The sequence below is a fragment of the Psammomys obesus genome, unplaced genomic scaffold (genome assembly GCF_907164565.1).
Source record: "Psammomys obesus unplaced genomic scaffold, mPsaObe1.curated_primary_1811, whole genome shotgun sequence".
NCBI classification, from domain to species: Eukaryota; Metazoa; Chordata; class Mammalia; order Rodentia; family Muridae; genus Psammomys; species Psammomys obesus.
This window is the reverse complement of record NW_026596069.1, coordinates 4,318,105-4,330,607: the sequence shown is the minus strand read 5'-3', so window position 1 is coordinate 4,330,607 and position 12,503 is coordinate 4,318,105. Positions and strand designations below refer to the sequence as shown.

Here is a 12,503-nt window from a genome sequence, read left to right as displayed (position 1 = left end):
TTTCTTTCTTTCTTTCTTTCTTTCTTTCTTTCTTTCTTTCTTTCTTTAATATGATTTCCGAAGATTGACTCCAGTCATCACATTTGCACAGAAAACACTTTATGAACAGAGCTACCACCTCAACCTGAAAAGGGGTCTCTAATGATTAAGGTAAAATGAGGTCCTGATGGTGGGTCTTGACCCAGTATGTCCAGTGTCATTAAAAGAAGATATCAAGACACAGACCTTCTGGGAGAGGACTATGAGAGGTCACAAGGAGAGATAGCTACCTATGAGCCATGATCACATGAGGTCAGGGGTATACAGGGTATCCCAGATGAAGACAAGACACTTCAGAATTTTTGTCTGTATATATACCAGGTCTCGTATAGCCCAGGCTAGCTTCAGATTTGCTTTGTAGCTGAGGATGATCTTGAATGTCCAACCCTCCTGCTCCCACCTCCTGACTGGATTACAGGCCTGAACCCCTGTGCCCAGTTGTGTAGTGCTGGGGATCAAACAGCAGGGCTTTGTGCTTGCGAGGCAAGCACTCTGAGCTAAAAAACCCAGCCACAATCATGTGTGAGAATGTGGACGTGAGCAGGCTGGATCTTTTGTTATTCAACACTGTGCATACCAGGCTACTTGGCCCTTGAGCTTCCAGGGGTTCCCCTGCCTCTGTTTCTCATTTCACCACAGCAGTGCTGAGACTATGGATGTGAGATATGTCTGGTTTTCATGAATTCTGGGTATCCTAATCAGACCCTCATGCTTAGAGAAAGAAGTTTTCCGAATCTTCATATCCTCCTAAGTTTCATGTCGCTTAAAAACAAACAAACAAACAAACAAAAAACAAAAAAAAAACTTCACTCTTGAACACTCAGGGGCGTTGGAGATGGGTTCAATGTCCTCTTTGGGTTTTCTGGGACTTTGATTGTTAATATTGGTTGTCAATTTGGTTATATTTGGAATTGACTAAAATCCACATAGCTGGGCATGCCTGTGAGGGATTTTGATTAACTGGATCATTTGAAGTGAGAAGACCCACCCTACATCTGGATCATTTGAGGTCAGAAGACCCACACTCTCTTGTATAAGCTGCTACACATTTTGGTAGCAGCCTATACAAAAGGGCATGGAAGAAGGAAGCTTTTGCTTTTTGCCTGATTGCCCTCACTCTCTGTGGCAAGTTCTTCAGTTCTGTTGCCAAGGCCTTCCTTTGATGTCATTATAATTTACTTCTCCAGGACTCCAACATAGGCCAAAGACCAACTGAGACACCCATGGACTGAACAACTACCAGATTCTTGGCTTTTATTGTTGGGAGACAGTCATAGTTGGACCAGCTGGGCCACAGTCCGTAAACTCTTCTAATAAATGCCCTTTTACTAATGGTTAATTCTATTACTTCTGTTCTTCTAGAGAGCCCTGACTAATACAGGGATTCTCTATTTTCCCAGAGCTTAAAGCCAGGATGTGGCAGGGACTGTGAAGGAGCCACACCATCTTCCTGGTTTTCCGGCAGAACTCTCCCACCTCCTGGCATCCTGCTTCCTCTAGATAAGCCTTTCTGCCCTTTGTCTCTCTAAGGAAAAGCATGCAAACATAGTCTCTAGACTCGAGTCTCTACTTAAAGACTTTACACCACTACGAATGATGCCCACCTGCCATGTTTTCCTGACCACGAGGGCACAATGGCCACCTTCCCATTCTAAGCACAGCAGGCTGACACTTTAGGCCTTTGTCTTCTCAAAACTGTGTATGATGTGACTGCAGTGTGACGTTAACTCATGGATCTAATATCTAAGACTAAATGCTAAAACCATGGTAAGAATATATGTGAGAGTAGCTGAGAATGTGGCTCAGTTGAGGGAGGAGGATCAGGAGTTCAAGGTAGTAAAACAAAACAAAAATATGCAAGAACAAAAGAATATGTAGGAGAAAGCCAGGAGAAGTTACTCATGGGTGTAATCCTAGCACTCAGAAGGCTAGGGCATTAGAGGCAAGCCTGGGCTACATAGCAAGTTCCTGGGCGGGCAAGGCTGCATAGGGAGACCCTGTCTCAAAACAAAAGCAATGAAACAGAAAACCTTCATGACACTAGACCTGACAGTGGACTCTAAGCTATGACACAAGCAACAAAAGGAAAAGAGATAAACAATACTTCTTTAAAATAAAACCTTTGGCACCATTAAGAAAGTGAAATGAGCCATGCGGTGGTGGCACAGCGCCTTTAATCCCAGCATTCAGGATGCAGAGGCAGGTGAATCTCTGTGATTTTGAGGCTACCCTGGTCTATAAAGCTAGTTCCAGCCAAGGCTACACAGAAAAACCCTGTATCAAAGAAAAAAAAAAGAAAAAGAAAAAAGAAAGGACGGAGGGAAAGAGGGAGGGAGCATGAGGGCTTGGGTTTGATCTCCAGCACCCACAGTAACAAACAGCAACCTCAAAAACCTTAGAGTCAGTGAAAGAAATCAGCCTCAAGAGCACACATGATCTGTGCAGTGGTTAGTGTTCTGTCAGCTTGAATCTCGAGGCCCCTGCTGACAGGCCTCTCTGGGCCAGCCAGTGGACGGTTACCTTCATTGCATTAAGTGAGGCGGAAAGACCTGCTCACTGTGGGTGGCACCATTCTCTGGCTGGGACCCTGGACTGTGTAAGCGGAGAAGGGGAGCTGGCGGCAGCCGGCACTCCCCCTCCTCTATTCCCTCACTCTGTTCCCTCCTTCCTGTGGTGTCTGGAGTTGGCTCCAGGCGGGTTAGATGCAGAGCCACACTCACCTCCTGCCTGGTAGTGCACCTCACCCGCAAAGTGCACAATCCCAAATCTGGTGTCGTGGATGTTCTTGGGTCTCAGGAAGAACTTGTTGTTGGCATGGACGCCGTTCAGTTTCTGCAGCATAGTGACGTCTGTGCCCTGGAAGAGTCCAGATGCTCTATGGGCTGAGGCCCCAGAGCCATGAGGAGGCAAAGCAAGCTGAGCTCAGGAGGATTGACGGCTCACCATCGGTGGACAGCTAGCTCACACTGGTTGGTGACTTGTGGTAGTAAGGGCTTAGGGCCTACCCCTTTGCCAGCTCACCCACTCTACCCACTGGACAACCGTCCAGGTCCTTAGCGGTCTGGGAAGCCTTCCTGCAGGAGGGAGGTGTGCTGATGAAGCTGCGGCAAGTTGTCAATCACACCCTCCACATCCAGCACCGTGGGGTTTCGTGGCCTCAGAGAGGACACTCAGGCTCCGGGATGCATGCAGGGGAAGGTGAAGGCACCTGCCTGTGGGAAGCGGCTCTCCTCATCGAGGAGGGAGATGATGCTCATGGGCTTGAAGGCCAGCATGTCTAGGATGGGCTGGTTGTCAGTGTAGTGGATGTAGTCCCAGGAGATGTTCTCCGACAGGTACTCCTCCTGCTCCATGGTGAACACATGTTTCACGAAGAATTGCTGAAGGTGCTCGTTGGCGAAGTTGATGCAGAGTTGCTCAAAGCTGCGAAATCAACACCACCATCATCTCAGGATGGAGCAGGGTCTGGCGCTGGGTACCACCACAGCTCCAGCAGGGAGCCCCGGAGTCATGAGGCATCTTTGCCCCAGACATATGCCAGGTTCACATAGAACCTCATCCATAGGTCCACCTCAAAGCATGTACTCCCTTTTGCTTTGACTCCAGGGGACTCTCAGGGTCCAGGCTCTGACTCTAACAGCTCTAGAAGAGCACCACCTCCTTCACTTCCTCACTGGCCACCTGTTGCCTTTGACTCTGTCCTGGGCATCACCTGCCCATATTTGGCCCCTGCCCACCCTGTCTCCTCCCCTGCCTTTATCACAGGTGTCTGGTATTAATGCCTAGACCTACTTCCAGTAGCTCAGGGACACTAGAGCTGAGATGTTCTGCCTGACCTTACTTCTAAACTCAAAGGGCCAGAAGTGGTTCCCAAAAGCCCCTAGATGAGTCAGCACTATTGATTTCTGTTGTCAGCCTGACCCTGTGCAGTAAGACACCCTAGGTCAGGAGGAGGGTCAGTGGTTAAAGGGGGTGAGGAATGGCAGGAAGTAAGGCTGCCTCCTGAGGGTGGGTTTTAGTTACCTAGACTTCTTTGGGCACTGAGATGTTAAGACTCACTCGGGCTATATTTGCAGAAGGCTCAGGCTTGCTTGCAGACACCCTAGCACTGTGAGTGGGGAACATGAATTCCTTGCTCATAGCCCACTAGCCAGGGCAGAGTGAAGGAAGGGGAACAGGCACTCTCGAGCTTGGTCAGAACCACCACTCGTGTGTGTGTGTGTGTGTGTGTGTGTGTGTGTGTGTGTGTGTGTGTTGCATAGGTGCACTTGTGCATGTGTGCATGAGTGTGGAATCAACCTCAGATATTGGTCCTTGACCCAGCTTTGTTTTTGATACTGGGTCTCTTTACCAGTTCAGGTACCCGGGCTAGCCAGTGGACCACAGACACGCTCCTGTCTTTACCTCCCCAGCCCTGACATCACAGGGATGTGCCACTACGCCCATCTTTTCCCATGCGCCCTGAAAAGGAAAACCCAAGAGCCATCTCTGTAGCCTTTCATCTGTTATTTTCAGGGATAATGTAGGTTGAGGTCTTCATACCTATTGTTCTGGAAGTTTTCAAAGCCAAATATGTCCAGAAGACCAATGGCCCTCCGCACATTTTGGGGATCCTGGGATGGTGGGGTGAAGATTGCAGCATTGATCTTCTTGACAATCCACAGGAAGAGCTGCCCATAGATGCCCTAGAGAGAGGCAGGGTGACGCTTTGGTCTCTGAGGCAGAGGAAGAAGCCATGACCTTTCCAAGTTCACCCAGAGAGGCTGCATGCAGATCGGTGAAACTGACTACCCAAGGGATGCTACCCCCAAAGCTTCACCCATCCCTCTCTGTTCTGCCCTGTTCTGTGGCTTCATACCTTGACAAAGGCATCCCTCCGGTCAGCAGCCTGTGCAATGTTCAAGGGCCTGGAGACGTACTCTCCACGGATGGGGATTGTGTGTTTGATCAAACAGTCCCGGAGAGCGTGGTGCTGCACCTGGGAAGAGAGTGTGACTGTATCACACCTGTGCAGCAAAGCCAGGCTTGGGCCTCGTGCCTGTTTCCTATTCCCTCTTGTGACCAAAGACCCCTTGATGGTGGGAAATGCTCTTGACCAAACCCAGGCTCATGAGGGTCACAGTGTTGGTATCATGGGTGTCTTGTACAATGTTTATGAATAACTGCCTGTTGGTAAACCTGAACATGCTGCTTTCCTGGGCCTGAGAAGCAGGCTGGTGCAGGGAGGGCTCTGAGGCCAAATCTTGTTATACCCAAACTGAAATCACACATACCCCCACTGAAAACCAAAAGGACCATGGGAAGGTTGGAAGGGAATGGGACCTCCCCACCATGCAGAGGAGATAAAGCGGGCTTGAGCCAAAGTTTTGGAGCACCTGCTATAGTTCAAACGTGTGTCGTTGAGTTTCTATGTTGGACACATGATCCCAAAGTGTACGTGTCAGTGATGTTTGGGAGTGTGACTTTAGGACATGACTGGTTTTGTGAGGGTTTCTTTGTTTTCCGAGACCTTCAAGGCTGAACCGCAGACTAATTTGGACCAGAAAAATCACAGCACACGTGGGCTAATATGAAATGGATATTCTAATGTATATGGGGTTTGGGGCCCAAGAAAAGGCAACAGGGAGTGTCTGGGTTAAAAGAGAAGGTTCTGAGAATAGAGCCACTGAAAGGCAGGAGAGGGCACAGAGAGGAAGAAGGCACGTTCACTAAAGTTACACCGGTCACTTCAATTGTTTCAGCTCACCCTGCCCCCTCCCCCACCTTGGTCCCTACCCTCAGGGGTCCACAGTATACAGCTGGGCTCAGAACCTGGGAAACACACATGGGGAACTGGACAGGGCTATGAGAACCAGGTTTTGGGCTCTGTCAGCCTAAGACCCCAAGTCCTCTCACAAGAGTCTGAACCAGCAGAGACAATGGTCCAATACCTCTAGCAACTTCGCTGCGAAGGGGAAGGCCAGCGTCTCCATCACATCAGAGGAATCCAGGTTCTCAAAGACTGCAGCTGGGGAGAGAAGCAGAGGTCTTAGAGAGAAATCTGAGGCGATGGATAGAGGGTCCCGGAAGGCTGGGGCTCTTTGAAGCACTGTGTTTACATCTTAGGGAGAGCACTGCTCAGGCGAGTACACCTCTCTAGGGACCTTCTCCTGGCAGAGCGACTGTCCCCAACGATCACCAGCCATTATCAACGTAGTTGAATTGATGAAACAGGCCCTGGTCCCCTGTATCTGGCAGGTCACCGGGCTTAGTAGGCGACGGGAGGCTGTGTTCAGATACTGAGCAGCTCTAGCGCTGTGAGCCTGACTGGGGTCTGACAGGAGGTGAGACGGGCAGCCAGCTTCCTTTGCATCACCACGCTGTCTTTAGGAGCATAGACATTTGTGTGTGTGCAGTCAGAGGCGTCAGCGGAGCATCCGCTGCAAGCAGCCATCTCTTGAGTAAATCTCTACCTCCACTTCCTCCTCCTCCAGTCGCTGGCCACCTCGGGACAGTTGCCTAAAGGGGACTGGGGGTGTTTTTATCTTAGCTTTAAACGCTGTGAGAGCTGAGGGTGTGCCACAGTGGTAGAGAGCTTGCCTACGTGTACGTAAGAATCTGGGTTCAATCCCAAGCATCACACACACACAAATGTGTGTGTGCACTTAGACATACTAGGTTCTATGAAAACCATTTATTTGCTTTTCCATTATCTTTTTATTGCCTACATTATATCCCTATGGCACTTAGGAGGTGTGTGTGTGTGTGTACATGTCCCTATGTTTGCACAAGTGTGTGACCAGAGGTCAACAGGTGGCTTCCCTGATTACCCTCCACCTTGTATTTTGTGTTTGTGTGCGTGTGTGTAATGTATATGTATGTGTACATGTATTAATACATGTAGTGTAATGCATTAATGTGTAGATATGGGTGCCTTTGCACATGTGTGCCCTTTAATCCTCACAGCATTTTGATTTCTTACAAACTGGTTTTGTAGGTTCAAAAGTGGGTTAGTGTACTTTGGTTCACCCTGTCCATATATGTGGGTAAACTTCTGGGATCCCAGTTGACTATGGAATGATTGGAATTATTGACCTGATTCTTAAAAAAAAAAAAATCTTTTGTGTATGTGTGGATATGTATGTTGGAGGACTTCCTTAACCATTCTTCTTCTTCTTCCTCCTCCTCCTCTTCTTCTTCCTCGTCTTCTTCTTCTTTTTGAGACACACTTTCTCTGTCCTGGAGCTCACTGTTTCAGCTAGTAGACTGTCCTGTAAGTGAGGTCTAGGATCGTCCTGTCCCTGCTTCCCTACCACTGAGATTGCAGGCAAGTGCCACCATGCCAGGCTTTTTACACAGGTCCTGGGAGTACAAACTCAGGTCCTTATGATTGCATAGCAGGCACCTTACTGATACCTACCTCCTCAGCCCATACCCTGATTCTTTACCTGTAGCTGCCCTGTGCCTTCACATCTTTTCCTCAAACCTGTGAGGACTGCTAAATCATAGCCACATTTTTAGGATGTATTTTTTCCAAAACTAGGTTGAGTCACATGATCCTTCTGGTGTAAAGACCCAGGGACTTCTTTCCCCTGCTGTCCTTGTTCCTCTACTCTTCCTCCCCAGAGATGTTATCAAGATGAAAACAAAATTACCCATAAACTCCACGTTCCCCAGGTGGAGGATAGCTGCCAGCAGCTTGCTGATGTCCCAGTTCTCGGAGTCTGAGAAATGGAGGATCTTCATGGCTGAGCGAACGTGTGCGTAGTCCTTGGCATCACTGAGCCCCTCGTAGGATGTGCAGTTCCCCTGCCAGAACAGGACACTTCAGCTGATAGAGCCACCCCAAGTCTCACCTCCTCCATCCAGGAGCCAGCAAGGCCAAGGTGGCTCAGAAACTTAGTTAAAGGTCTGTCGGAGGTTGGTCTAATGCTAATGACTGGTCCTCAGGATTTAGTTACTGCCCTCCAGATACACCCATCCTTGTTTGTGTAAACCTGCTTAAAACATTATACCTGACTGGTTCATTAAGTGGCCTATACCTGGACAAGGCAGAGTGAGGTAGGTGTGGCAAAGGTTCCCAGGCCTTTGGGTTCAAGAGAGAATCACGAGGACAGACAGAGAGGAAGAGAGGAGGAAGGAAGGAGACATGATGGGTGAGCCTGGAAAAGAAACCACATAGGGCCAGGAAGAAGGGCTCCAGTAATGATGTGACAAGGCCCAGATGAAGAATAAAAGCAAGTATTTATAAGATTATGGATAGAAGATAGGATGGTTAAGGAGGATGGCCTTGGATGGGGGCTGGGAGATGGATGCTGAGGTGATGTAGACATTGTAGTAGGGACATCTGCCCAGCCCAAGGTAAATAGGGCAATTATAAAATCTAACAGGTGTCTGCATCTTATTATTTGTGATAGCAGGTTAGATAATACTGCTATGATAATCATACGACTAATAGTAAATAATATCTAGCCCAACAGCTTACTTATTTATTTATTTACTACAACAAAGGTCCCTGAAAAGTCAACGTATAAGCTCTGGGTGAACTCTGCAGGGCAACAGTCATGTGTCCAACCAAGCAATCAAATCAAGGTGTTTTCAGAGGCAAAGCCACATGGAGATATTCTAGGAAGGCACTTGTTCTCCTTCATTTGGCTTTGAAATAATGGAGCCTAAGAAACTGGAATTTCCTCCTGGGAGGAGGACAGGGCCTAGTGCCAGCCAGAAGGAGAGACTATCTCCCAGACTACCTCTTCGGAGGAGTGAAGCTGAGACAAGGCTGCTTAGCTTTGTGTAGCTCTTGCCTTCCCTTTAAACCCATGTTTTCTGCACAGACTAGCCTGAAAGACACCTGACTTCATTGTGCCTCTTCCCAGAATAAATCTCCTTTCTCTGCTTTGCCCGTGATCATTTGTTTAATTAGCTCATTGAGGACAGGTGGATGAGCCTTGTTAGAGCTGCCTGGACCCAGACTCTGACCCTGGCAGCTCTGGTGGCACCACAGCTAAAGCACACCTTGGTTTTGCCACAGCAGCACTGGGTGACCATGAGTGAGTCCCTTCTCTGGAACTCTATTTGTCATCCATCCATCTTGAGCATGCCTGGCCTGTCTGTAGGGAATGCTCTGGGCTCATTCCCACAGGAAGCACTTCTCAAGGCTGGCTACATAGCAAGACCTGTGCTCCTAATGACCTGCAATTCTTCACAGCTACTGTATATGTAAGAGGGGCAGGTAAGAGGCCAATGGCTCTTAGCTATTACCAGTGCTAAGACCAAAGAGGCCAAACCTAGCCCTACTGGGAGGTAGGGAGAGGTTCCCTGCAGAAAGCATCTGAGCTGGGCCTTCACGGGGCAGAGGGTGGTGGGACAGAGTCCGGGGGTGGGGTACAAGGGCTGCTGCAAGGAGGGTCAGATTTTGGAGGAGTATGAAGCTATGCCAAAGATCTTGAACTAGTAGCAACTCATGTCTATCAGAGGGGCGTGCACTGTGAGATCTCCTTAGCTGCATGTAGATGATAGGTCAAAGCTGGCCACAGGGACAACCTAAAAGAAAACTACTGCCACATCTAGGAGAGGACTGGTGAAGACTTCGAGGGAGTGACCAGAGTAGAGACGGTATATGGTAGAGCGATCCAATGGGTAGAACCTAACACTCTCTCATTAACTAACACAAGCCCACAGCTGCACAAATCTCATTGTCCTGGAAAGGAGGGATCAGGGAGAGCAAGGTTCATGTTCTGAGAGCTTGTAGTCTGGGTGAACCTACAAGGATGGATTCAAGGGTCTGTGCATACCTGTCTATCTTCTATTGTCCTGGGAGCCTCTTGTAGGGATTCAGAAGAAGATGGGGTATGAGGGAAAGGACTGGAGCCTTAGCTTGGGGTCCCAGGAATACATGGAGCGGAGGGGAAATAGGAAGCAGGCCACAAAGGTGCTCATAAAATTGCTTCCCAACAGGAAGGAAAGTGGCCTAGCACTGACCTCAGGGCCCAGCTAGAGGAGAGGCAGCCCAGCAGCCAAGATTGAAGTTTGAACATGTGCGATGCATTCCTTTTCTCCCTTTGCCTCTGAGGAGCAAGTTGGGAAGAGAAACAGGGGAGCTCACCATGGTCAGGTAGTGGTACTCAGAGGGCATGCCCAGACCCAGCAGTTTCTTCTCCTCCAGGCTCATCCCCATCAGCATGCAGTAGAAAATGTGGTAGTTACGCTCCTCTGCAGCCTAGGAGAAAAGGCATCGAAAGAAACACATGAGCAAGACCCTCAGAACTTCTCCAGTTTCAGCTTGAGGAACTCCCAGCCACATGTGGCTGTGGCATTTACCAGCCTGAATCCCTAGGTCACCTATGTTCCAAGAAGCAGAGGATTCTGGGTACCATGAGCCAAGAGGCTAGCCTGACCTTAGAGTCATCTTGACCTCACTTCCTATCCCAGAAAGCCATACAGGACTCTGCAACTCATCATTTCATGGAATTTATGATCACTCTGTGACTAGAGAGCCAGTGGCCATGGGCTTGGGCAGAGGGGAGGTTTGTAAATACTGTCCATAACCACATCCTCACTGTTGTTGTGAAGTAAGCTTTTTTCCACCCTGTCTTTCCCCATCCTCGAAATCTCCACTTCTCCCTTCACAGAAGCCCTTCAGGGTTTGTGTTTCTTCTGGACCTCAAATTCACTTACATAATTTACATATATATATATGTAGTAATTTACATATATATATATATACACTTTGATTTATGTATGTGTTCTTGTGTGTGCAGGCATGCTTGTACAGCATGAATGTGGAGGCTCTAGGACAATCTTGGATATAGTTCTTGGTAGTCTACCTTGGTTGTTTTTTTTTGTTTGTTTGTTTTTTTGGCCTAGAACAAGGAAAGTAGACCAGGCTAGCTGGTGACAAACCCCAGGGGTCCTTCTGCCTCTGTATCCCCAGTCTTGAGCCATGGCCTTCTGTACCATTACCCAGGGCCCCTGCCACAGCTCCCAAAGCACTTTGACTTAGATTTGCTCTAGCCAGTGGAGGTGAGGCACCAAAGAACGAAAAAGGAAAGGTACGTGGATGAAAGAGGATTAGAAGTTCAAACTTACCCGCAGCTACATAGCAAGTTAAAAAAAAAAAAAAAAGACATGTTGGGGCCAAGGAGATGGCTCAGATGGTAAAGTACTTGCCATGCAAGCACAAGGGTAGGAGTTCAAATCCCCACTACTCGTATAAAAAGCTGAATATGGCGGTATACACCTGTAATCCCAGTGCTGGGTGACAGAAACTGAATCTCTGGGGCTTGCTGGCCAGACAATCTTGTTGAATCAGAGAGCTCGAGATACAATGAACAACCTCATACCCAAAAATAAGGTGGAAAGTGAGAGAGCCAACCCTGACTGGCTACACACATGTCTCTGCCCACACACAAACATGTATACATCACACATGCCTCTGTACAAGTTGTATGGACAAGAAAGTCAAGGCTGAGGATATCCAGTTGTTCCCTTTGCGGCGATATTAAGAAGCTCATGGGAGGTGACAGAGGCAGGAGGATGGCAGGGAGGAAGTCCTGGGGGGGGTGGTCTCACCTGCCGGCAGACCCTTGACTTCTCCAGGAGGAAGTGCTCGATGCTGGCGCCCTCGATCACCCCGCTGGAGTTGAAGTGGATGTCGATGTACTTGCCGAAGCGGCTGGAGTTGTCATTGCGGATGGTCTTGGCGTTGCCAAAGGCTGAGGTGGGAATGGAGGGGCTCCCAACAGGAGCAGGGAGGAGAAAAATTCTGTTTATTTAAAGGTCATCTGGGCAGGTTCTCAGAGGAGGTGGATGAAAGATCTGGAGTCTGAGATTCAAGGATCAACAGTGAAGTGGCTAGTCTTTGGGAGAAGAAGTTCATTTTTCCAAAGCTATTAATGCTTTGGATAGACAGACAAACAGACAGACAGACAGACAGCATGACCCCAACACTGCAGATAGACAGCAAGTTTGCAGCCTTGAAGAGAGCTCAGGTCCACATGGCAGAGTGGGAGTCTCTTCTTACAGATGTCAGAGGAAAGGGGGTTTCTGCCACCTAGCTGAGGAGTAGCCTACATTTGGGGAAGATTTGGGGGTGTGGAATAAGAGAAGAGGGGGAAAAGCACATCTAATTGAGGTGTACCCATTATAGCAGCAGCCATCCTGGTGTCGATGGTCTTGAGCCTGTAAACTCTCTTGGGGAAGTGAGACTGCAATCCAGGCAGCCAGGGAGTTGGTGAGGACGTTAGAGTCACAGCCTGGCTTTTTGTAGGGGAGTTGGTATTTATTTCCCTTTCAGCAGCGTAAGAAAGAGGCTGTTTCCGGTAAACATGGCTCGAAAGCCCCTAGTCTGTAACCCGACAGTGGAGAGCCTGCAGTTAATTGAAGGCTGAGGATGGTCGTCCAGGTAGGCACAGCAGGCAAGGGACAGTACAGGAAAGCTAGCTTGTCAGAAGGCTCCCGTAGAGTAGGAAGAGAAGAGAAGAGAA

General features: G+C 48.7%; 1 protein-coding gene across 1 annotated transcript in view; it reads right to left on the bottom strand.

The window, feature by feature from the left end:
• Myo7b (myosin VIIB) overlaps positions 1-12,503 on the bottom strand; it is a 73,187-nt gene that overhangs the window by 33,092 nt on the left and 27,592 nt on the right. Inside the window, exons 7-15 of the mRNA XM_055625703.1 lie at positions 11,590-11,732; positions 10,124-10,237; positions 7,674-7,827; positions 5,970-6,046; positions 4,898-5,017; positions 4,582-4,724; positions 3,252-3,462; positions 2,760-2,895; positions 2,597-2,631 (exon numbers count right to left, since the gene is read on the bottom strand). Coding sequence (XP_055481678.1) covers positions 2,597-2,631; positions 2,760-2,895; positions 3,252-3,462; positions 4,582-4,724; positions 4,898-5,017; positions 5,970-6,046; positions 7,674-7,827; positions 10,124-10,237; positions 11,590-11,732 — 1,133 coding nt within the window. The remainder of the gene's footprint in view (positions 1-2,596; positions 2,632-2,759; positions 2,896-3,251; positions 3,463-4,581; positions 4,725-4,897; positions 5,018-5,969; positions 6,047-7,673; positions 7,828-10,123; positions 10,238-11,589; positions 11,733-12,503) is intronic.